At 41.6% G+C, this 24,976-nt stretch overlaps 1 protein-coding gene across 19 annotated transcripts in view; it reads left to right on the forward strand.

Moving 5' to 3' along the window:
- Nucleotides 1–24,976, forward strand: part of LOC102936545 (serum amyloid A protein-like) — an 80,742-nt gene that overhangs the window by 3,445 nt on the left and 52,321 nt on the right. For 17 of the 19 annotated variants that reach the window (XR_006291678.1, XM_037899678.2, XM_043549120.1 and 14 more), the window contains 11 exons: nucleotides 416–526; nucleotides 3,143–3,207; nucleotides 3,750–3,942; nucleotides 8,374–8,507; nucleotides 9,905–10,120; nucleotides 11,687–11,758; nucleotides 12,327–12,415; nucleotides 13,661–13,839; nucleotides 14,092–14,250; nucleotides 18,049–18,208; nucleotides 21,048–21,171. Coding sequence is in view for 18 of the 19 variants with exons in the window: in XM_037899678.2 (XP_037755606.1) it covers nucleotides 416–526; nucleotides 3,143–3,207; nucleotides 3,750–3,942; nucleotides 8,374–8,507; nucleotides 9,905–10,120; nucleotides 11,687–11,758; nucleotides 12,327–12,415; nucleotides 13,661–13,839; nucleotides 14,092–14,250; nucleotides 18,049–18,208; nucleotides 21,048–21,171 (1,502 nt within the window). In the remaining variant the exon portion in view is untranslated. The remainder of the gene's footprint in view (nucleotides 1–415; nucleotides 527–3,142; nucleotides 3,208–3,749; nucleotides 3,943–8,373; nucleotides 8,508–9,904; nucleotides 10,121–11,686; nucleotides 11,759–12,326; nucleotides 12,416–13,660; nucleotides 13,840–14,091; nucleotides 14,251–18,048; nucleotides 18,209–21,047; nucleotides 21,172–24,976) is intronic. The other 2 variants (XM_043549132.1, XM_037899681.2) reach the window with 1 other exon arrangement.

Genomic DNA, 24,976 nt, shown 5'->3' on the forward strand with positions numbered 1-24,976 from the left:
TGTGCTTATTGAGTATGATGGCAGATCCATCAAAAGAAAATAACTTTTGCCCTTGTTTAAAAAATATCATCTAACAAGGTTTAAAGTGCTCAAACAGCTTATGAAAAAACCTGAATTTGTCTTTTTCTGTGTCCTTTATCACTAAATATATTTGCAGGAAAACAGTCTTCAAGAGTTTGTTTGCTTTTGCTGTTGACTCCCCTCTTTGAATGCATTGGTTTCACTTCTCTGACAACCTGGCCTTGCTGTTGCATACCTTGAGGGGGGAAGGGGGGGGGGGGGAGATGAGCGGCAGGCATAGAATAGGTTCATTGTCAAAGCTTTTGTTTTTAACAAATAAAGGACAAATGAGATGCCATTATCAGTGGAATTTACGTTTAAGTAGCTACAGTGTCCTGTGTCATAATTTTTTCAGTGCACATGTATAGCTGTGTCTCGGAAATGGCTGGCTCTGGGCAGTTCAGGAGGGGGATTAAACCTGATTCAAAAAGATGGTTGGAAACAGAGGCTGTTCCTCACTCATAAGGTAAGGTTAGAATTGTGCAAAAACCTCAGGAAGGGCAATATTTCAATTGAAGAAGTGGGGAAATGGTATATTCATATTAAAGTCCCAGGAATGTACAGCCTGTTGAATTATCCAAATAAGCTGAATTTTCTCACTACCTGTGTTTGAAGAGAGAGGTGGTTGTTTGCAAAAATAGCGCTTTGCAAAGTGTGGGGGTTTGAAGGAGGAGTAGCCTGAAAGGGTGCATAGTCTACTCAGTTGTTCTCCAGACTCATAGCTTTCCTTTTTTAAACAAGTCTCTCTCTCTCTCTCATGTTCAAAAGAAAATCTTCAAATCTTATGTGAAGTCAGCATAACCAGTTTGGAGATATCTACCTAAATTTGCAGTGAACCTGAAACAATAACTCTAGCTGTGAATTGCCTCAGTCATTTCAATGGGTGTTAACTCAAACGCCAATGATGATTCTCTATATATTAACACTGTTAGCTATTACTAAGGCTGCGAGTTTGTCACGGAAGTCACAGATTCTGTGACCTCTGTGACTTCTGCAGTGGCTGGTGTGGCTGGCTCCGGGGCTGCCTGATCAGCTCAGGCAGCCCCTGGACCAGTCGCACCAGCCCCTGCTGAGGCAGTCTCAGGCCACTGCCCCCGCAGCAGGAGGATTTTGGATGGCGGGCTTAGGGCTGGGGCTAGGGGTGCGGGAGGGGCAGCGCTTATTTTGGGGGGGCTCCCCAGAAATGGTAACATGTCCCTCCCTCTCAGCTCCTAGCTCTACTTGCTGCCTCCGCCCGCAGGCACTGCCCCTGCAGCTCCCATTGGCTGCTGTTCCTGGCCAATGGGAGCTGCAGAGCTGGCAGCGCGCAGAGCTAGGAACTTAGGGAGGGACATGTCGCTGCATCCCAGAAGCTGGGTAGGGAGCCTGCCAGCACCAGTGGGGGTCCCGGGCCCGCCAGCACTCGCGGCACCCCCCGGACCACTCCCCCAGCATGTGCAATTGCGACGCTCCCTTGACCGCTCCCCCCTGCAGCACATGCACTTGCGCCCCTGCCCCCAGCACCCATGGCACTCTCAATATTTAGTCAGGGGTATAGTACAAGTCATGAGCAGGTCACGGGCAGTGAATTTTTGTTTACTGCCCCTGACCTATCCATGACTTTTACTAAAAATACCCGTGACTAAAACATAGCCTTAGCTATTACCGTGCTCAACGCACGTAAGACTGGAATAGATCTTCAGAATATACTTCCTTTCTTGTGTTCCCCAAAGTTGGTGGCATAGGTAAAGGACTAACTTGGGCTGGTGGAGGTGTTGAAGATATATAAATTAGGATTTTTAAAGGATTGTTGGCTTTTAACAACACGTGGCAGGATTGGAGGCAGAGAATGATGGATTTAATTTTCCTGTGTGGAGGAAGGGGGATCAGCTTTCAAAAAGCTGAGACTGTGTTATGCAATCTCTGCATTATTAGTATATCAAATGGTCTGTTTCATTTTTCACTGTTGTGGGGGGGATGATGGATGAATAAAGGTTTTGTTTATTTACAAGTCTTGATTTCTAGAAAAGTACAGAATTAAAACTGCTTTGATGCTGGTGATGGGATCAGTAAAGGTCCTTGTCAACCAAATGATTTGGAGGCACCTCTATTACAAAAATTTCTGTTGTGTTGGTCTTCTTGTAAATGTATCTCCTTTCACTTGTCCAAGTGCTAACACCGTGCTTGCCTTGAAACAGACATAATTGGCAGCATTTTTTTAGATATGATTATGCCTTTATTGGTATCCTTGTGTATTTGTGTATGCCAGGATTTCCCCCTTATTTGGTTACTTTTCAAAACTTTACCTTTAAACTTGAGTTGTGTACAATTATTTAAAAATATAACCACAGATTTCCAGTTGGCTCAAGGGCCACATGAAAGATCCCCTTTGTTACTTGAAGCACAGAGTGAAGAGGATGCTGTCTAATACAAATGGTATACTTAACTTCCATGTGCAGGAGACTGTCTTTTTCACTGGGCCAAAACAGGCTGTCAGTTGGACTCAGTTACACTGACGATGGGTAATTTGTTATGAAGCCTTTTGCATTGAGTTCATCAGTTTAGAAACCAGTACAGATCAGTCGTGATCAGATATCTTTACAGTCTAACATTAGTTGGTGAATTGAAACCACAAACTCATTTTGGTTCCTTGTGCATTGCTGTTTGTATTCTGAAAACAACCCTCGTCACTGGCAGAATTGAATGGGTTTGGAAACTGAACCCTTGTCACTCATGGAGCTGGTTCCTTTAGTCCAGAATTTAAGACGTTGTGTAGACTGTGTCAGATGAAGTAATTTTCATTGCTACTACCTATGTTCCTCTTCAATGGATAAACATAGGGCTTCAGTCTCCAGGACTGTCAGTTGGATGTTTTGCACAACCAGTAAGTTCCACTTAAAAAAAAAAAAAAAAAAAAGCGAAGAGAAGGCAAAGAATCCAAGAGCACTCAAAGCAGCTATGAAGACTGACTTTCATCTCTTGTTGTAGTTCTCAGGTAGAGGATAAGAACTGTCTATAACTAAATGTAGTAATGAGAACTAACTTTACTACTGCACTTGGAACTATATTCACTTCATCACTTGACTGGTCTTTCTTGCATCAGGAAGGTGCCATTTCCCGGGTTGCCTGTTGTTTACATGATGAAGATTATGTTGCTGTTGCCACCAGGTGAGAAATTCGATTTAATTAATTTTTCCCTTCCTGCCCCAAGGCTATAAAGCATCTTCTCTGCTGGAGTGTATTCCACAGTAGCCATGTTGGTCAATTTCCCTGTTAGTTAAGGCCTGAGACATTTCAGTGGCACGTGAAAGTGTGTTTGCTGACCTGATAAAGTGAAATGGGTAGCTAAAACATTTATACGTTGAAATTCCAGTTAGTTACATTTATTTAGCTCACAACGGACACCTTTATTGGCAGTTTCAGAACAGAGGCCCAGGTTTGAGTGAGCAACCCTCCAAGTCAGGGCTGATGTACGTTGGTAGATAGGTGTGTGGAAGCTTGTATCTTTGGATAAATGTAGCACTTTATTTTTCAGAATGGTCAACCTCGTAATTTTCATATGTACAGCATTCAAACACAGCATTATTATATCAAAATGTATTCTTTGCTTGCCTCTTTCTGCAAGCAGCACTTCTTTACTACTAGTATAAATGATAGTCACTTTCAAAAGATCAGTTCTCTTAAAAATGTTAATCTCCTAACTGTTACAGTCAAGGCCTTGTAGTGGTCTGGGAACTCAATCAGGAGCGTCGTGGAAAGCCAGAGCGGATTTATGTTTCCACTGAGCACAAAGGCAAAAAAGTCACATCTCTTTGTTGGGATACAGCCGCACTTCGAGTTTTTGTAGGAGATCATGTGGGAAAAGTGTCTGCTATCAAGATTAATACATCCAAACAAGGGAAGGTAAAATGTTACCCATTTTCTTTACAATGAGAGGAGATTCCAACAGACAGACACACAGATTCAATGTGTCCATGTTTGTTAGTAAAATCAGGGTGGGGGAAAGAATTCACTAGCAAATTAAGTTCTGCTCGTTTTAGTGACTAAACAGGAGTGATTAACTAGATACTGGTATAAATGTTTGCTTCAATTCTTGACTGTATATGTAGCTAATCCAGCAAGTGGCAATATAATGTAAATATTCTAAAATACATTAGCATTCAATTTGGAGGTACGATTTACCACTTTTAACAGACATTGAGTTCAGGGTGGATTTTTTGCACAGTGATGCAACTCCTTTTTAGAAGTCTGAGCTTAAATCCATAATTTCTGTCTTGGCGGTTACGTCAAATAGTCCAAGTAATCAAAAGATGGATGCACCACTTATTATGGTACTTCTGCTTAATTGTAGAATGAGTCCATCACTGTACAGGATGATGTTAAGTTATTGTCTACACTTACGGCGGCATATAGAATACAGGCACAACACGCCCAGCTAGCACAGGTATAAATAGCAGTGTAGACATGTCTTAGGTGAGTAGAGTAGAGTGCCCTCCATTGCTAAACACATGAGTATATATTCTACGTAGCTCTCTACGTGTTCAAGCATTGCCTCCTATGTCTACACTGCTGTTTTTAATAGTGTAGTGTCAGAGTCCATTCCCTGCCACGGGGAAAGACTCTGCAATGGAGAAAGGCTCTGGTATGGGGGAGGCAGCAGGGAAACTCCTCCCCCCCCACCCCCACCCCCGCCAGAGACTTTCCTTGCTGTCGCCCCGCCAGAACTTCTTACTGTCATGTCTTGCTACACACTTAATGACAAGTGTGGACGCAGCCTTCTTTCACTGCGGTATGTAGTTACATGCATAGTGCCTGTAGACAAGGCAAAAAACAGTTTGTCACAGTCCTGGCTAAGCTTCTCCCACTGGATGCTTGGCAGACAGCTGTGTTTGTACCCACATGCTGGATCCATGTGCTGCTAAGCTCCTCTGGATAGGCTTCTGGTTTCTCGGGCACACTTCCCAGGCATAAACTCTCTGATGACACTTATGGGGGATGGGACCTTGTGATTGAGCAGTCTTGGATTCCAGGATCAGTGCTGACCCCCAAAACCCTCCAGTCTCCCCAATAGCTTAAGCACACCTTCCCCAGAGCTCCATTCTCATGAGTGTTCTGGTTCATAGTTTAATCCTTTTGGGACATGTGAAGTTAAAGGAGGTAACGCACAAGGACTTTCTAAACTAGTTATGCTTTATTCATAAATCACAAGAGATAAACAGATATAGGCAAAATTAAATACCTTTATGCAATTCCCTCCCTGAGTGCCTATGCTGAGAGGTGTTTGGATTTTGGTTAGTGTATTCAGGGTCCCAGGACCTTCCTCTCCTTCCTTCCTCCTGACCCATCTAGCCACCTTGTTCTGTGCCCTGAGAGAGCTACTTGGAGCATACTGTGTCCATTTATAACTTTCCAGTTCCTCTGCCACGTTACTCTCCTAGTCAGCCTCAAAGCTTCCCTCAGGTGATCAAGATCCACCGTCAGATGTGCTGTTGCTTGGTTACTGCCTGTCTGAAGTCCAGACTGAAAACACTAGTTTCTTGCAACACAGCCTCCCCGTATGGGTAACTGTTATGGCCAAGGTACACCTGTTAAAATGTTAATGACTCTTGATGTTCCTGTCATAGCTGTCTAGTTAGGGTCTGTGCCATGTATAATACAGTCCCTGTTATCAAATGGCTGATTCAGTATACACTGAGGCTTTCCATGGTATAGCAATTTCATAATATGAACCAGAATTCATAAGTTTTACATAAGGAAAGTCCCAAATCGTGTCACAGCTCCACAGTTAAACATGTTACCAGAACAATTGCAAAAAAGAGCAAAAGTGGAACTGAAAATTATAGTAAAGTGGAAGTTCGGGTTTTGAGGTTCATATTATGTCGGATCTGAACAATACATTTAGCATTAAATCTGCAAAGAACTTTTAGAAAACTGGCCTCTATCTTTTTTGCTTTTTTATAATTTGGGCTTCAGATATATCAGGGCATTTTATATAAAAATTCATGGAGCAGTTGCTAAGCCTGTGACTTTTACTAATTTTATTATGACTGCTCTGTGATTCTTGATAAAATATGCCCTGACAAATGAGGGCGCACCGACCAGCTGCAGCAACACCCTCTGCTCTGACACCACAACCCTAATCCTAGCCTGGGAAGGGACGGGGCCTCAGAGCAAGCCCAACCTGCACTCACCTCGAGCACAGGGAGCAATAGAGCCTGCATCCTGTGGGGCTGGTCCCAACTCCCCACTCTGGGCATTGCAACCAGGCATGCAGGATTGCAGCACTGCTCAGATTTGGCCCAGCTGCCTCTTCGTTGTGATAGAGGGGCAGGCCAAACCTGAGTGGTGCTGCAATCCCATGCACCTGGTTGCAACACACAGAGCGGGGAGCTGGGCCCAGGCCTGCAGGACAGGAGCTGATGGTGTGAGGTGAGTGAGTCATGGACGAAAAAAGTCACGGATAAGTGGGAAGATCATGCTATTGTGACTCTTTTTTCCTGCCATGACAAATCTATAGCCTTATTTATAATGTATAAAATATAGCCTGTAAGAAGGCCTGAAAGCCTTTGTATTAAAGAAAAAAATCTGCTTGTTTTATTTTAGAAATATCAAGTAAGTCAACTCTATTCTTCCCTGGTTTTACTGGGTTACGTGGGGGACAAGAAGAGAAAATGTCTCCGGAATATATAATGTGTGCACTAAACCCTCAGTTGAAGGGATTGGACTGTTGAAACTCTGACGTACTTTCTCCACAGTGTTAATTGGCCATTGAAGCTAAATAATACCCAAAGCTTTAATAGTCAGGCTATGGCCTGTCTATATTAGAGAATTGTAACGAACTTTTCACTTGTGCGCCTCCTGGTTCAGCTGCATCAGTGTCATCACGAGTGAGAGCCCAGGTGTGTGCTACTTGTTGTATGGCCCACAGTCAATGCAAGTCATCTGTGTGAGAATTATTTAGTAAATGGTATTTAGACAACATGCCGCAGAGTAACGATGAAACTTGCTGGCATTTGTAGGTCGATTAAATGTGAAGCTAAGTTACCTTAGTAAATAGGTGTATTCCCTATGGGAATACACCTAAGGGAGACTATTGCAGGCTTAAAAGAAAATGTGCATTACATGGGTAATGATACATTTATATAGAAAGAGAACTTACTAAAAAAAAAGTCAGAGAGGACTATGATGTACAACAGTGAATATAGTACAAGTATACATTGATGGGGAGAAAAATTACAAGACACTATAGATAAGGCCCCCATCTTGCAAGCACGTATGTGAATAACTGTATGTGTGTGGATCAGAGGTTGGCAAACTATGGTCCGTGGGACCATCCTGCCCGGCCCCTTAGCTCCCGGCCGGAGAGGTTAGTCCCCGGCCCCTCCCCTGCTGTTCCTACTCCCCCGCAGCCTCAGCATGCTGCGCCGCCAGCGCTCTGGCTCGCCGCTCCTGCCGGGCGGCGTGGCTGGCTCCGGCATGGTAAGGGGGCGGAGGGTCCCGGGGGGCAGACAGGGAGCAGGGGGCGGTTGGATGGGGGTGGAGGTTCGGGGGGGCAGTCAGGGAATGGGAGGGGGGGAGCTGGATAGGGCATGGGAGTCCCAGGAGGCTGTCAGGGGGCAGGGGTGTGGATAGGGGTCTGGCCAGTCAAGGGACAAGGAGCAGGTGGGGCAGTCAGGGGACAGGGAACAGGGGGGTTGGATGGGACGGTTAGGGGATGGGGAACAGGGCGGGTTGGATAGGCGTGGGAGTCCTAGGGAGCCTGTCAGGGGTCGGGGGTGTGGATAGGGGTCGGGGCAGTCATGGGACAGGGAGAAGGCTGGGTTGGATAGGGGGTGGAGTCCCAGGGGGGGCAGTTAGGGGTGGGGGTCCCGGGAGGGGGCGGTCAGGGGACAAGGAGCGGGGGGGGTTGGATGGGTTGGGGATTCTGAGGGGGGTAGTCAGAGGGCGGGAAGCAGGAGGGGGAAGATAGGGGGCGGGGGCCAGGCAGTTTGGGGAGGCACTACCTTCCCTGCCCGGCCCTCCGTATAGTTTTGTAACCCCGATGTGGCCCTCGGGCCAAAAAGTTTGTGGATAGTCCATTGAAATCAGTAGGGCTATTCACTCGCATAAACATTCTCAAATCCAGGGTCTTATTCGTAGGGGGAAAGTAATGGTGTACGTTATTGGACACACGGCAGAGTTAAATTAATGTGAACAACCACAAACAGTTTGAAGCTTGCCGTTTTCTGATCTTTGAGTGCAGCAGTTTGCAATTTTTTCTTAATGTCGTTTTTATAGAATATTATTAACATTGACCTAAGCCCAGTATATGTTGTTTTTTGTTTGTTCCTTTAGGCAGCTGCTGCTTTTGTGATGTTTCCAGTTCAGATTATAACCACTGTTGACTCCCGTGTAGTTCAGCTTGATTATTTGGATGGAAGACTGCTTATTTCTTCACTTACTCGCTCCTACTTGTGTGATACTGAGAGGTAAGTTATACGCTAACTGCAAAAGTATCAAGACATCTCTTAAAGCTGGAAACTGATTCAAATGGATCAGCTGAAAGATCATTCTTTAGCATTTACATTTATTATTTGTAAATTTCATCACTCAACATTGTTACCATTTAGCTGGTCATACATACTCATCATTGAAGAAACTTACTGGCATATTGTAGACCAGATGTTACCCCTTAGCACTATTATCTTAACGGTATTAACTTACTTCTTGGTTTTGCTTCTGATTTTAGGGGTTGGGTTTCATGGTTTTAAAATGAATGATAACTTTAGTTTACAGCTCTTCAGAACAGTATTTAGTGTCTACACTGCACATGCAGTTTAACGGACACAGTTAAACTTTGAGTTAAGCAGAGACAGCAAGGAAGATACCGGCCCTGCTGTGTAGACCCTAGTTAGATAGACCCAATTGGCTAGGCAAATATCATAGAAATTACTTTGATTGCTAAAGCAAAATAAGTAGTAAAAATTAATGCAGAAAGGATGCAATGTCTTCGTAAAGTACAAATTTAAAAATAATGGAAAACTGACTTGTATCAAGCAAACAGGTTTCGTTTTGGTTAAACTGCAACTATCTCATCACTCTATACTTTGAATTATAATGGTGAGATTTTTTGGTTTAACTTACTGGTCATCAGGAAGTTTAGACTTGAAATTAGATGAAGGTTTCTAACCAACAGAGGAGTGAAGTTCTGGAACAGCCTTCCAAGGGAAGCAGTGGGAGGCAAAAGACATATCTGGCTTCAAGACTAAGCTTGATAAGTTTATGGAAGGGATGATGTGATGGGATAGCCTAATTTTGGCAATTCATTGATCTTCAACTATTAGCGGTAGATATGCCCGATGGGATGTTAGATGCGGTGGGATCTGAGTTACTACAGAGAATTCTTTCCTGGGTGGCTGGCTGGTGAGTCTTGCCCACATGCTCAGGGTTTAGCTGATAGCCATATTTGGGGTCAGGAAGGAATTTTCCTCCAGGGCAGATTGGCAGAGGCCTGGGGGTTTTTCGCCTTCCTGTGCAGTGTGGGGTACGGGTCACTTGCTGGAGGATTCTCTGCACCTCCAAGACTTTAAACCACAATTTGAGGACTTCAATAGCTCTGACGTAGGTTAGAGGTTTGTTATAGGAGTGGGTGGGTGAGATTCTGTGGCTTGCGCTGTGCAGGAGGTCAGACTAGATGATCATAATGGTCCCTTCTGACCTTAAAGTCTGTGATTCTATTCAATAAACTTTACCATATCAAATACAAACTAAAATATTTTGGAAGCTTATGGTTATGAATGTTCCTTTGGTGGATACAGTCCTCCAAGAAAATGTTAAAACAGAGCCTGTTTTCTATATTGTCTAAATATATATTTTCCCCCACTAGAGAAAAATTCTGGAAAATTGGTAACAAAGAAAGAGATGGAGAATACGGCGCCTGTTTTTTCCCAGTTGGAAAGAGTTGTGGGAGCCAGCAGCCATTAATATATTGTGCACGTCCTGGGTCGAGGATGTGGGAGGCGAACTTTGAAGGGGAGGTGCTAAGTACCCATCAATTCAAACAGCTGCTCTCATCTCCTCCTCTCCCCGTTATTACTCTAAGGTAGTGGTATTGATGGTGGTTAGTGATAAATTGGGTTATGCTTTCATCCCGTGACTCTTTCTGTGCAAGCTACTCTCTGAAAGTCACAAAATACAGTAATAAAAAGTCAAGTCATGAACAAACACTTCCGCTTGTCATGCAGCCTAAAGTTTTCATTTTGCAGCTCTCAGAAATATTTGTTCAGCTGTTCTTTATAGCATCCACTCGCCCACACACTTGCATCCAAAAGTTTTCTTCTAAAAGGAAAAAAAAAAAATCTTCTAATGACAAAAGATCATGCTTAAGTAGTGACTAATGCAATGGTTGCCATTTCAATTAGAAGTGGTCAATTTTTATTACATATCTTCGAGTTGGCAGGAGCTCTGTGCATGAGTGCTTTAAGAACTGATTTCTTTGTTTTGTAGTCAATTCTGGCTTCCAATTAAATGTAGCTGTAGCAAGTTATCGTCATATTTGATTAGAGAAGTGAATTCATACTTTGACTCTTGGATTATATTTTCCATAGCAGAGATGCAGTTTAAAGTAATAAATCTACAGTGTTGCCTTTGGATGCTCTAAAATTATTATTACTAAACATAGAGCTGTTAATGCACTTCTGTTTGGTAACATGTTTGACTCTTTTTGGAATGGGTTGGGTTGGGGTAAGGGTCATAGCTTTATCAGAAATACTTCCAGTGTACTTTATGCCTATGGAAAATATAACTACATAATTATTTCATAGAATAATTAATTTTTTTCTGTATTTGTATTTTTAAATGTTTTTGATGGGAAAAACTTTTAAACAAACTGATCTCTGACCTTTACTGTAAATTATCTTAAGAGTTAAGGCAACCAGAGGTCTTGGACTCTTGTAAATTGCTATTTCCTGTTCTGAAGTATCAGTCCTTTTGTAAAAAGAAAAGGAGTACTTGTGGCACCTTAGAGACTAACCAATTTATTTGAGCATAAGCTTTCGTGAGCTACAGCTCACTTCATCGGATGCATACTGTGGAAAGTACAGAAGATCTTTTTATACACACAAACCATGAAAAAATGGGTGTTTACCACTACAAAAGGTTTTCTCTCCCCCCACCCCACTCTCCTACTGGTAATAGCTTATCTAAAGTGATCACTCTCCTTACAAAGTCCTTTTGTAGTTTATGATGACCTCTTCCTTCCATATTCATGGCTATTTAAAATGCCAGTGAAAAACAATTACTGCTGTTAGTTAAAAGATTTATGCTAATCCATCCACCGTGTTTTAATTTTAGAGGTAAATTGTAATATAGTCAGATTGTGACTTTAATAAATATTGAAATTCCTAAGTATTCCACTTTAGTAATAGTAGGTCTTTTGCCAATAAACTTTGTTCATAAGTGACAGAAAAAACTAAAGCCTCAATCTTACAAACATTACCCATATGTTTAACTTCATACATATCACTTTAGTGGGACTAAATACATTCTTAAAGTTTAAGCATGTGTGTAAATGTTTACGGGACTGAGGGTTTAAATATTTTGCTAACGTGTGTTTTGTAATTAGAATGAATAATTGTCAATTGCCATTTAGATATTATATGTTCTATAGGTTGGATCCTCAGTATAATACTTCCGCCTGCTCCCTCCAGTCTTTGTCTTTCCCAAAACTATTATATTTGACGTAAGTATTTACCAGCACTCTGCTTTATTAACAATGTTGTCTTTGTGTTAGCTTTCATCTCATCTGTTCAAATTAATATCCTGCCACAAGCTCATGAGCAGTAGTTTTGATTTGTTTATCCTCTTCTTCCCATGCTCCAAATCCCCCCAACCCTGTTGTCTAGTGAATTCTTTTCAAAATCCTAATTACTTTAAGTTTCCAGGTCTGGTCAACAAAATATAAATTTGTACTAACTTTTAGCATTTCCACTAAACGCATTTTTTTACGGGTTCACAGTTTCATGTAAATCTGCAAACCTTCTCCAAAAGTCAGTTTTTTTTAAATCTACAAAATAATCTTCCTACCTGAATTCCCTGTATGCAGGTTTGGTTAAAGACTATAGAAAACAGATGTGTTAGGTCAGGAGGCTGTGTCTTAAAGTTCAGATCTTGTTCTCTAAATAAAAAATAATCAATAGATTAATTAAATACACTATTAAATGGCGTACTCTGGCAAGAGAATTTCCTTCTGAAATGAGTACGTTAAAACTTCTTGAAACAATGCTTAATATTTTTTTCTTTGCTTACAGCGAGCATTGTGTTATGACGTGGACAGAAAGAGGCATTTATGTCTTCATTCCTCAGAACGTTCAAGTTTTACTTTGGAGTGAAGTAAAAGGTGAACTTTAAGAAACTTATGTTTTTGCTGCATTGTTCATTACATTTTGACTCTCTAAAGTCCTGTACTTACAGTTCAGTAAACCAATTTCCATTTCCACAAAGGGGTAAAATAACATTCATTAATAACTTTCTAGTTTAATAGTCAGCAATTTATATGACACATTTTTGAATATTAACAAAAAACAAACCCTTTGAAAACTAATCTTTACAAATTACTTATTTGGATGCTTGTGCAATAAAAGTAATAGGGGACAGGGTATTGAATCTCAGAAATAAAATGACCAAATGTGTTTCAGTGAAACATCATAAATATTATGGTTTTCTTTCCTTGCTTCTCCTTACTCCATTTTATTATCTTTCAAAGAATATCTGATGTGGATCTGACTCTAACAGATTAGGAGACTTTTGTATAGTGTTCTTCTAAATTATATTTACATTCTTCAGTTTAGACAACTGCCGAGTTACACAGAAGGACTAAGAAATGTCAAATGCATATGTGCTTACTATATTGGTTCTAGAACTGTTCTAAAAGTATTTAACTGCACTCTTGATATTAACAGTTCAAAATGCCAGTGTTATGGAGCATTTGCACATTAAGTGTTTCTTGTACATCAAATTAATTAAATCCTTAACAAGCAACTAATTAATTTCAAATAATGGGACCTGTCATTGTGCTATGTAGTCTCTGCGTTTTGGTTTGTTTTCTTTTCCAAAGAAAAAACATGTGCATAACTTGTAATTAAATACTTCCAAGTAACTTGGTAAAGATCAAAGGACTCTTAGATTTTAATTATGTGCAATGGTAATTATATATTAACGTACTGTCATCTAATTTTATCCCATATTCTATTGGTCTGTTTCAGGAATGGAAATTTGTTGTAATCATTAGTAGGCAGATGGAAAAGTACAAACTGTTTCCAATGTGTTTATGGCCGTGTCAGTCCCAAGAAATTAAAAATGTAAGGTGGCTGAAGAAATGTCTTTTATTGGACTAACTTCTGTTGGTGAGAGAGACAAGCTTTCGAGCTTACACAGAGCTCTTCTTCAGGTCTGGGGAACTTACTCAGAGTGTCACGCTAAATCTGTTCTACGTTGTATTGGTCCAGTACAGAATTTGGTCCAATAAAAGATATTACCTCACCCATCTTGTCTCTAAATTGTTTCCAAGTTTACCCAGAAATGGAAAGGAATACTGATAAGTACATTCATCCCTAAGACTTCTCTACTCATCTGTTTTATATAGATATCCAGGATATAGCAGTGTACAGAAATGAGTTGTTCTGTCTGCATACGAATGGAAAAGTCTCGCACTTCTCTCTTCTGCTAGTCGAGCGGTGTGTAGAACGTCTGCTAAGAAGAGGTTTCTGGAGTCTTGCTGCCAGAGTCTGCTGTCTTTTCCAGAACTCTATTATTTCCTGCAGAGTAAGTTAGGACCTCTTCCCACCTCTTTACTACATCTATTCAGTTAAGACCTTTTGTCCTAAACCAAATCCTGTAAAACTCTGCACTTCGGATTTTGGAGCTTTTTATCATGTTGAAATGTTATTGTAGAACTAATCAGCAATGATTCCTTTATTAGAAAACTTAGCCTATACTTGTAAATTAAAACCCATCTGTTATGTTTCATATGTGCATTAAGACTATTAACAAACCTCTTCCTTTTTGTATTGTTAGGCAAGAAAATTTTTGCCTCTAGACAAACTAGAACACTTGAAATCACAGCTGGACCTCTCAACCCAAAGTGATGTCAGTAGCCAACTGGAAGAATTGATATCAAAGCTGGAACCTTTAGATTCTGCATGCAGCAGCAGAAGGAGCAGTATTTCATCACATGTAGGTGTAGATAAAGTTGAATTTTTTCGTTAATTGAGTTCTTCCTCATTTTGTTATAAGCTTGTCTTTTGCCATTTTTGACCGGGGTTGCTGGACGGATGATACTGAAAATGCTCAAATGCAAAGAATAGGGCAGACAATCCCCAAAACGGGTAGTTTATTCTAATAATTATATTCACCAGGCCAGTAACAAAACAGCCTCTGTAATGCCTGACAGGTTCCCTTTAAGCACTCTAGCCTTTGGCTTCCACTCAGACAGCCAAGTCTATATGGTGAGGATTATTTAAAACCTTATTCACCATATATAAAGTCCTACCAGTCCCAAGGGATCAGACACATTACCCACCAGGTTAATGAATATTTCAGATCTTACCCAAATACATGCTTACAACCAATTCTTATTAACTAATCTAAGATTTATTTAAAAAGAAAAGTTACTGTGGTTAAAAATCATTATACATACAGATATGAGTATAGTTCTTAAGTCAGTTTCATAGCAGAGATGGTGATGATGCTGATTTGTAAAAATCCTTCCTGAATCAGTTCAGTAGGTTATAGTCCAATAGGCAGTTGATGTGTAGAGTTTGTTCAGATTCTTCCATGAGAATTTGCAGGGATAATTCAGGGTACACCTGGAGACCTCTTGCAACTTGAACTTCCTCATCAAAGTTTAAGCAAATCTGAGATAGTAAAGATCAGGCCCGAGCCCTTTATAACTAAAGCTCAGCAGATAAGTCTCTTGACAGCAAATGATCACAGCAGGGGCCTTCCCGGATGAAGAATAGGCAGTGTATATTGTGCTTTGAAGCTAAACTTCTATTTCCTATGTATATGCTGATAAACTAGTTGCATTGATTAGCATTATCGCAATTACCCATTCAAATGGTTAATAGGTAGTGTACTGCACACTTCAAAGAGAAATAAAGACGATATTATTACACCACAAGTCTCATTTAAGTGTTAATATCCCTTTTTGATCTCTGAATCAATAGAATATAGTAATGAAACATTACAGACAGGAACTGAAGTTTAGCATGTACAAGCTAATTAGATTACATTGTTAAACTTCTGATAAGATATAGGTAAACAGACAAATACAATTAATATCTGCTTCTAATTCTTTAACAATAGAGGTTTACATTTCAAGAACTCCTAGTGTATTTAACATGGCTTTCTTAACTATATACAAGGAATGGTCCTGTTTACCATTTCAGTACTATTCTAGTATGTCCTTAAAGGTTGATTTTTGGATCAGCCAGCTGCTGGTTGCTTAACCCTCGCTGGCTCAGTGTCACACAATCCTTCACTCTGCAGATTAGAAAAAAGGTTTATCTTATATTTGCCTTTCTTCACTGATAGTGGTCAGATATTTAGGGTGTGGGGGAGGTAATATCTTTTATTGGACCAACTTCTGTAGGTGAAAGGTACAAGCTTTCAAGCTACACGGAGCTCTTATTCAGGTCTGGGGAAGGAAATCAGAGTGTCTTAGCTAACTACAGTTTGAGACACATTGCTAAACGTAAGGGTTAACTCATATTGTAGGAGGCCACATGAAAAGAGGTGGGCAATTGAGGGTTTAGACTATTATTCATAAGGGGTTTGAAGTGGGCAATTAAGGATAGCAGGCGGTGGTGGGGGTATTACAAAGTGTTGTAATGAGCCATAAAACCAGTGTTCCTGTTGAGGCCATGGTTTTTGTTGTCCACCAGAGTTACGAATTTAAGTTCCCAGTTGACACCTACCACCCCACATTGGAACCCATACTGCATGTTATCATACAGTTAAAACCCATATTTGATGCGGACTACATCCTGAAGTAAATCTTTCTTGAGCACCCTATTCTTGTCTTCAAACAACCCCCCAGCCTTGCCAAGCTCTTCATCAGAAGCAAGCTCCCCACAGATCAGGATGTACCAACTCAGAGCAGCACCAAACCCTGCCAGAATAACAGATGCAAAACCTGCAGACATATCTCCACTGCTACAATGATCAGTACCTCACACAACAAACACACCTTTTGAGATTCATGGGTCCTACACATGCTTATTACAACTCATTCAGTACATCAAATGCCCCAAAAAAACTTATGTGGGTGAAACCAGTCAATCATTACATTCTTGAATGAACTCTCACAAAAAAATGATAAAAGACAAAAACACTTACTGCCTATGGGCAAACTTTTCTCACAAAGTGATCACTCCATATCTGGTTTCAGAGTAGCAGCCTTGTTAGTCTGTATTCGCAAAAAGAAAAGGAGGACTTGTGGCACCTTAGAGACTAACAAATTTATTTGAGCATAAGCTTTCATGAGCTACATGCTCAAATAAATTTGTTAGTCTGTAAGGAGCCACAAATACTCCTTTTCTTTTTACTCCATATCTGTTCTTTCAATACTCGCCCTCAGATACCTTCAGAAGGTGAGCTTGGGAACTTAATAACTCAGATAGACACCAAAAAACACGGATTCAACAGGGACACTAGTTTTACGGTCCATTACAACAATTTGTAATATCCCCCACCCCCACTGCCTGCTACCCTTAATTGTCCACTTCAAATCCTTTATGCATAACAATCTAACCCTCTGTTGCCCATTTCCTTTCAAGTGGCTGCCTACAACATGCATTATCCCTTAGGCTTAACAATCTGTCCCAACTTGTATTTAGCTTACACACTGATTTCCTTCCCCAGATCTGAATTGGAGCTCTGCATAGCTCAAAAGCTTGTACTTTCCACCAGCAGAAGTTGGTCCAATAAAAGGTATTACCTCACCAACCTTGTCTTTTTCATATCCTGGGACCAACCTGGCTACATCCACACTGCAAGATACTTAGGGTGTCTATTACTAACTAGACTAATGGGGATAGGAACCTAAAAATGTTAATTATGCAGTTTTCTAGATTTGTGAGGGTATGATTTGATAGATTTCATGTTCATCTAGGGCTACTTAATTCTATTCTCTGACCCACAATGATTCCTGCATGACAGTACTTCTCTTCTAGAGTTATATTTTAGAGTGCTGTAACATTCTTCAGAAAATGCCGGTTTGTGTGGAAATGTGACCTCATTTGGGGATAAGACCTTGTACTCAGTTTTAAAAATTGGCTTTAACCTTACTTACAAAAGTGTCAAGTGCTGTTTTACTCATGTGGTTGGTAAGATGTTGACCCTTTTAATGTCTTGTGAAAAGGAAAAACTTGCTTCGTATTTAGCACTTACGTAGCTGTTTTCATCTTCGAAGCACTTTAGACAACTAATTATTCTCACAACATCCTGTGAGGTTATCCATGTTGTAGAGATGTAGAAATGTACAGCTTGAGCTGAACCATGACCAGGGAGAAACGTATGTTTTGGGGAAAACTTTTGTGGAGGATCTATAATTGCACTTACAATTGTGTTAGCAAACTAGTTATTTAAGAATCAATTAACTGCAATTATACCATGACCAAAACTCCCTTTATAGGCGAGAGGAAGTGTCTTGTACAGTGTGGCTTTGTCAGAGACGATATTAAAACTGAGGAGTTCTTAGTTCCTCATCTTGTGCTCAGCCCACCAGACTTGCAGTTTTTTTTGTAGTTACTCTTCCTGTAAAAGTTTCATTTTAACTCTTACTTAGTTCAATTTCTTTATAAATATACAGTGTGGCATACTCATCTGCATACAAATACCAGAATGCTTTTCCAGCATACATGTGTTTATTTCCAAGGTTTCAGATTAAAAGCTCTGGTGGTTCACTGAATTCTCAGTGTGGTTTAATAAGGATATTTTTGTGGCTCATGTGACTATTATTTGCCCCCACAGGAAAGTTTCAGTGTCTTAGACTCTGGAATTTATCGTGTTATTAGTCGAAGAGGCAGTCAGTCAGATGAAGACTCTTGTTCCCTAAACAGCCAAACATTGTCAGAAGATGAGAGACTTAAAGAGTTTACTGCACACCAGGAAGAAGAGCAGGTGGAGCTTGGTAATGGCTTGCGATGAAAATTACTTTTCAGTTGCCTTTTTTGTGTTCAGCAAGTAGCTGGTGATATGGTGTCTAGGTTTAAAACAACAACAAAATCCTTTATAGCTGTAAATTCCATTTGTCTTCCACCATTTAGATATCCCTGATTTAAACCCTATAAACTGTTCGGTGAATCACATGTGCCACATCTTGCTGGTAAACCTAAAGTCACCACTTATGTGGCCTCTTGTAGTAAAACATTGTACTGAAAACTTTAGGGTTGAGATCCTGACTCAATTGAAGTAAATGGCAAAATTCCCTTTTATTTCAGTAGAGCCAGGATTTCACTCAAGATTTCCTTTTTTTGTAGGTAACTCAGCTAGGTTATTCTTAGCATTAAGGCAAAATACCCTGCTTCAGTATTAATCCAGCCCCTGCTAGCTAGATTTCCACTTTTGTTGTCCTATCCTAACTCTAGTTGAGCCAGGCCTTATATTGGTGCTAGGGTGCTGGTCGGTGTGGGTCAAGAGCTTTTAACTTTCTTGCAGGGTTTCTTTTCTGGGTTTTTTGGAAGGGATTCCCTCCTGTACATTTACACATTGGTGTATGAGGGATGCAATCTTTGGGTGGAATAATGGGGTTATTATTTCAAATCAGCTTTGTTCTTTTCTTCCCCCAACAAATGTCCATCTCTGGACAAAAGTAGAGGCTTCTCTGGCTTTTCAAGGGGTAGTGTGATCTCTCCTTTCTGAAAAAAACACACCTTTGTTAGTAGCTCCTTTCTCTGCTGCTGCCTGTCTGTGTTGATAGAGGAAGCTGTTTAAAGCTGGGTAGAGGATAGAATGGCCTGCAGAGAGGGAGGTGCTCTTGGGTTTCTGCTGGGAATATACTCCAGTGCTATAGGGAGAATATTGGGGTTTATTTTTTGTACAGTGAGCTCTCTCTTCAGATGCACCAGAAGAGCTGGATGAGGCAGACCTGAAGGCCCACTCCTATTAAATATTAAACTCCTTCCACCTCACCCACCCAATTTAGAGCTGCTAGCTACGAGAAGGTGTGGAGTCTTTCTCCTGACCCCCAGGTTGCTGATGACCTAAAAATTAAGTGGGGCAGGACAGCAAAACTCCCTTCTCATCAGGGAGTCAACCTGCTATCCCCTGCAGAGTGGGAGCGTCCTGTAGGAAGGGATGACGCCCCTTGTGATCTCCCTGATCTTGAATTGAACCCTGCTCTGTTTGGTCAAGAGGGAAGGTGAAGAATGCAGCTGTATTGGTAGACTCATTCTTTTCTAAAATCAAGTGGATTATACTAAAGTGTATGAAAATATGTCAGGGGGTTTCTTTGGCCTCTCTTTTTAGTAATCTGTTGGTGTCAGAAACTAAAATGTCGTAGTGCAACAATTTTTTTTGCCAAGGTGTTTGTGGACTTTCTCACAATGTTTGTCAAGAAAGAGTGGAAAATATAAAGGTTTAAAAGCTAATACCATCTTTAGGTAGGTTTGTACTATTAATAAATGCATGTTTTGTGACCATGAACTTTACACTTGTCATTTGTGACATTTGTTCACCCATCTTTACTTTTTGGTTATGCCATCTTAATGTATTTTAGAATGTAAAATTTTCAAGTGAAGAGACTTGGCTTTACACGTTTGGAGTTAGAGCTTTCCTGTTGCTGCTCAACTAGTGATCTCCAAGTGGCTGGTTATTTCAAACTATAAAAGTCCTAGCTGCTTCTGTATCTCAGTGCATGTGAGCATCATTTGGTACTTTAGATCAGTGGTTCGCAAACTGCGGGTTGCGACCCAGAACTTGGTCGCAGAATGTGAGGTACTGGGTTGCGGCGGCTCTGGTCAGCACCGCCGTCCTGGTTGTTAAAAGTCCCATCGGCAGTGCTGCCTGACTAAGGCAGGCTAGTCCCTACCTGACACTGTGCTCCGCCCCAGAAGCGTTCAGCAGCAGGTCCGGCTCCCTGGCGGGGGGGCACGGGGCTCTGCATGCTGCTCCTGCCCCAAACACTGGCTCTGCACTCCTAGCCAATGGGATGTGGGGGCAGTGCTTGCGGGCAAGAGCTGCGCGGAGCTGCTTGTATACCTTCGCCTAGGAGCCGGACTTCCTGCTGGCTGCTTCCAGGGCACAGCATGGTCTGCGGTGCCAGGACAGGCAGGAAATCTGCTTGAGCACCCCCACTGCACCGCTGACCGGGAGCCATCCGAGGTAAGCATGCACCCCCCATCCCCTGAGCCCCACCCAAGCCCGGAGCTCCTTCCTGCACCCAAACCCCTCGTCCCTGGCCCCACCCCAGAGTCTGCCCCCTCAGCCCAGATGTAATCTAACTTTCCCAGCCCAAATGTAATCTAACTTTCATGAAATGTCACTACATAGTTTAATATGACATATTTATGTTAATTTTTTTTTGAGCCATCTTGATTACCTGCTGAAAACAGCATTGAGCTGTTGCCTCAGAATAGGCCAGAAATCCATGTACAGAAGACAGTCACCCATCCAGTGTTCTCCTCTTACTGCCACTAGTTTGTCAGTTGCCTCTTTATCAAATAAAGATTCAACAGGTTAATAAAACAAATACCTACTGGTCTAAGGCCAGTAATGCTAAAATTGCCCTTGATCCCAAGGACTGTGTGTGTGTGTTGCTAGTTCCTATCCTATCTCCAGTCTCCCACTCTCAAAAAAATAAAAAAATAAAAAAAAATCCATGATAGAACCTGCAAGTAAAAAAGAAAACACAATTTAGGCTACAAGAGTAAAATTTCCCAGTTAAAGGAAAGCGTGGGTCCTAACTGGATTATATGTTTCATTGTCAAGTCATTGCTTCATAATTTTATTATTTCAATTCCGTTTGTTAGACAACGTATCTCATGCTTCTGTGGTGGTTGAGACTGATCGGAATGAGACTTTTCTCCCATTCAGTATTCCATTGTCATTTCGTTCACCATCTCCTCTGGTCTCCCTCCAAGCTGTCAAGGAAAGGTAAAAATCATAGGATATTTGTTCATCCATTATATTCCTTTTTTTCTGAATTCATAGCATTGTTGATTCATACTTTGCTGAAAGATAAAATATTACATAAAATACACAATATAAAATCAAATTTGATAGGGAAGTTAGAGTTTAATCCTGACTCCAATGAAGATAATAGGAGTCTTGCCATTGACTTCAGTGAAGCCAGGATTTCACTCTTGAGTTTTAAATGGAGGTTAAGAACACATACCATAGTCTTGTGGCTAGCGTTGCCAACTTTTGAGTGAGTCTATTGATTGTGGCTATGGGATTTAGCATTTTGGTACTTAGGTTGTTGAAGATGTTAAGGTCCTGCTGTGTATTTTAATGATGGTATGTATTGTCAAGATATGTACCCCAAATCAATTAAATTGTCCCTTCCTTCCTTCAGTAAATCTTATGCATTCCTCACAGGTATCTGGAATCAACTGTGGTTTATACCTACTGTATGTGAACAAACCCAGTTTTATGTCTAAAAATCAAAATGTGCGGCTTTAAAATATAAAACAAGCAAGCCACTAAAATAAGGGGGGGAAATAGCTTGCATAAAACTGGTTATTTCAAAGCTCTGAATATAATGTATCTTATTTAAAACCAGAAGTGCTGGCCCATGGTGTTTTGTAGCATTATCTTGAAATGTTGGGTTAGCCCTTTCATTCAGTTTTCTAAGGTAAGTGTATTGCTCCCAGACCCTTCAATAATAAAATAATGTTTTCATCAAATTACTTGATGCCTGTTAGTCTATTGAAAGCTTCATCCATAAGCTTTATGTGGATATTCACACCTCCATTTTCCTCTTTCCAAATACCAAGCTATATCCATTTAAAAAAGTTTATTACCAGAGAACATTAATTTTTACACAAGCAGAAAATTAAATCCATAAGTATTCATATGCTACATTCTAGATACTCCAGTTTAAAGGCTTGGGTCAAGTATCCTATTTTATTTTGCGGTTTATAATCTTTTATAAAAATTTCCCTTCAGCACTCACTGTATTTTAAGATCAGTAACCTACTGGGCTTAAACCCATTCCCTCTTCTTAAATTTGAAGAGCAGCCCTTTTTGTGTTGTACTGTGCCACCACTAGGAGGGGCTCTTTGAGTGGTGAATGTTAACTGTTTAACCAGAGAATCCAGAAGTTCTATTTCGAGTGATTGTACAAGTCAATTCCACTGTAGGGGTGTGTGTGTGTGCCTTGCACAATTGTTGGGAACCTTTTCCCTGAGTGGTACCCAGCAGGGTGGGTCAAGCGCTCTCTGCCATCACTCGCCACTGCTTGCAGGTATAAAAGGACAGTGACAGCTTTTGTAACACTTCCAGTCTTGCTATTACATGTTTATTTCACTTGCTCTTTGTATATAGTCTGTTGTTTAGTTGGTAGTTCGATATAGTTCATGGTTAGTGTTAGTGATAGCTTTCAGTTTTTAGATTCTTTATGGACCAAATTTGATTCTCAGTAGCAGGCACTGTACTGGAGCCATGCCTTGTTTTCTGGGGTTCAAGTCCTGCCAATCGTGTGCCAGAGCTTTGCCTGTCAGTGACCCACAGCCCAGCTGCCTAAAATGTTTGGGGGAGTCCCACATCAGTGAAAAAGTGTCACATTTGGAGAGAGTTTAAGCCTCACTCGAAAAAAGAGAGAGCAGCAAGACTTAAACATCTCTTTATGGAGGCGGCACTTTACCCTCCTTTGGAGCTGTTGGGTTCAGAGCATATTCCAAGCCCGGCGCCATCAGTACAGAGACACGTCTTCCAGGGACTCAGTACCTCGTTCAGCAAGGCCAGCTAGAGACAAGGACTCTGTGAGGGACTCGAAGGGGAAGCGTTTTCTAGAGCATTCCTCTGCCACAAAGTGGGGTTTGTCAACTCCAGAATCTATGCCAGGTCTGTTGAGGCCGACCCCTGAATTTATTATACAAACACAGCAGACTGAAGACCAGTTCTGGTATTGATGACGTCAGAGGTAGGCTGCCACAGAGAATTGCTTAACCTTTTGGTACCGGCATCCCCAGCAGAGCAAGAGTGGTTTCAGCAGGTCAGCAAGAGCATGCAGTCCTGATGCCGCTTCCAATACCTAAGGGGCCAGTACAATCCAGAGGCAAGCCACTGTCACTATCCTGAGTACCACCACCTCTGGGTTCAGCTTACCTGTATCCTGTCTACATGGGTTCCGCTCCGCTGTTATTGCAGGACTCAGTCATCTTGGTCAGATTTGGAAGTGGGGTCTTCTGTGTCCCAAACCAGATGGCAGGGTTATTGTCCATCAGAACTTTGTGGTTTATGGATGTCCCAGTCTGAGAAGTCATGTCTGAATCCAATGGGAAAGGCAGAGGAGACCCTACTAGTGTTGCTAGAAAGACGAACAACCAATTTCACTAAGACCATGCTGGTGCAATTAGTATGAGGTAAGCATGATCCTGCTTGGCCTTGAACAGGACATTGGGTAGTAATGTATGCATTTCCTCTAACAGCAGCAGGGAGCTCATCTGTGATAGCATGAAACTCTGTCAAAGAACCTGGGCTGTGACCCCCTCTGGAGCAGAACTGATGGCACTTTCTATTGGTCTTTGTTGCAAACAGGTCCTCTTGGAGAGTTCTCCACAACTGGGCGGTGGACCTGGCCACGTCCAAACAGAGACCATTCATGGTGAGCGGAGGAGGACCTGACAATGTGTTCTGCTCGCCTGGGAAGCAAGCAGCTTTGGGGTGAATTAAGTTCGTTATACAGAACTCCCGAAGCAGAATTACCTCCTGGCACAGCTAGAAGGAACACACCCCTCCCTGTCTGTTCACATAGGACATAGTCGCTGTATTGTGCGTTAACGCTAGCAGACTTTTCCCACACAGTATGTGGACGGAAGGTCAAACAGGCTAGATTGGTAGCATGTAGCTCCCTGATGTTTGTTCGAATCCTCAGATCTTGTGAGGGCCACAATCCTTGAGTTGCAGGGTTCTGATGTGGCCCACCCAGGGATGAGGTATCCATGACCAGCTTGAGCATTGGTTGCGGAGAAACGAAGGGAACTCCTGCACAAGCATACCAAAGGTCTGTCCATCAGTTCAGAGAGGATAAAGTTACCTATGGAACACTAATCACTCTGCCTAAACTACGTCGCAGGGGACATACACCGACGCTAGCCATTCCTGAAGCCTTCTGAGGGCAGAAGTGTAGTCTGGTGTGCTGCACTATACAGGTACATGCCGCCATGTGTCCCAGAAGCTTGAGCCAAGTGTGTGCTTGGTAACTGGATATGCTTTTAGATCCAAGATCAGGTCTCTGAGCATTTGAAGAGTTGACAGGGACAGATACACTCTGACTTTTGTAGCATCCAAGCATGTGCCGATAAACTCTGTTCTTTGCACGGGTTTTAGAACTGATTTGTCCATACTGAAGAACAGCCCTAGTGTTTTGAAGGTGGACTGAATGATGGTCATACTGGACAGTGATTGAGACTCGGACTGGCCTCTCATCAGTCAGTCGTCCTGGTGGAGGAATCACATGGATTTCCAATCTCTGCAGATACACAGTTATCTGCGCCCTGCACTTTGTGATAATGCAACAGGCTGCTGATAGGCTGAATGGAAGCACTGTGAATTGGTAGTGAATTCCATTGACTACAAACCTGAGAAACTTCTGGTGGTCTGGATGGGTTGCAATATGGAAGTAAGTGTCCTTTAAGTCAGGGGCAGCATACAAGTCGCCCTGTTCCAGGGAAGGCCAAATGAAAGTTTAGGGTAACTGTAAGGAATTTTATTTTCTTCGGGTACATGTTTAATT

This window comes from Chelonia mydas, chromosome 6 (assembly GCF_015237465.2).
Source record: "Chelonia mydas isolate rCheMyd1 chromosome 6, rCheMyd1.pri.v2, whole genome shotgun sequence".
In the NCBI taxonomy this organism is placed as follows: domain Eukaryota; kingdom Metazoa; phylum Chordata; order Testudines; family Cheloniidae; genus Chelonia; species Chelonia mydas.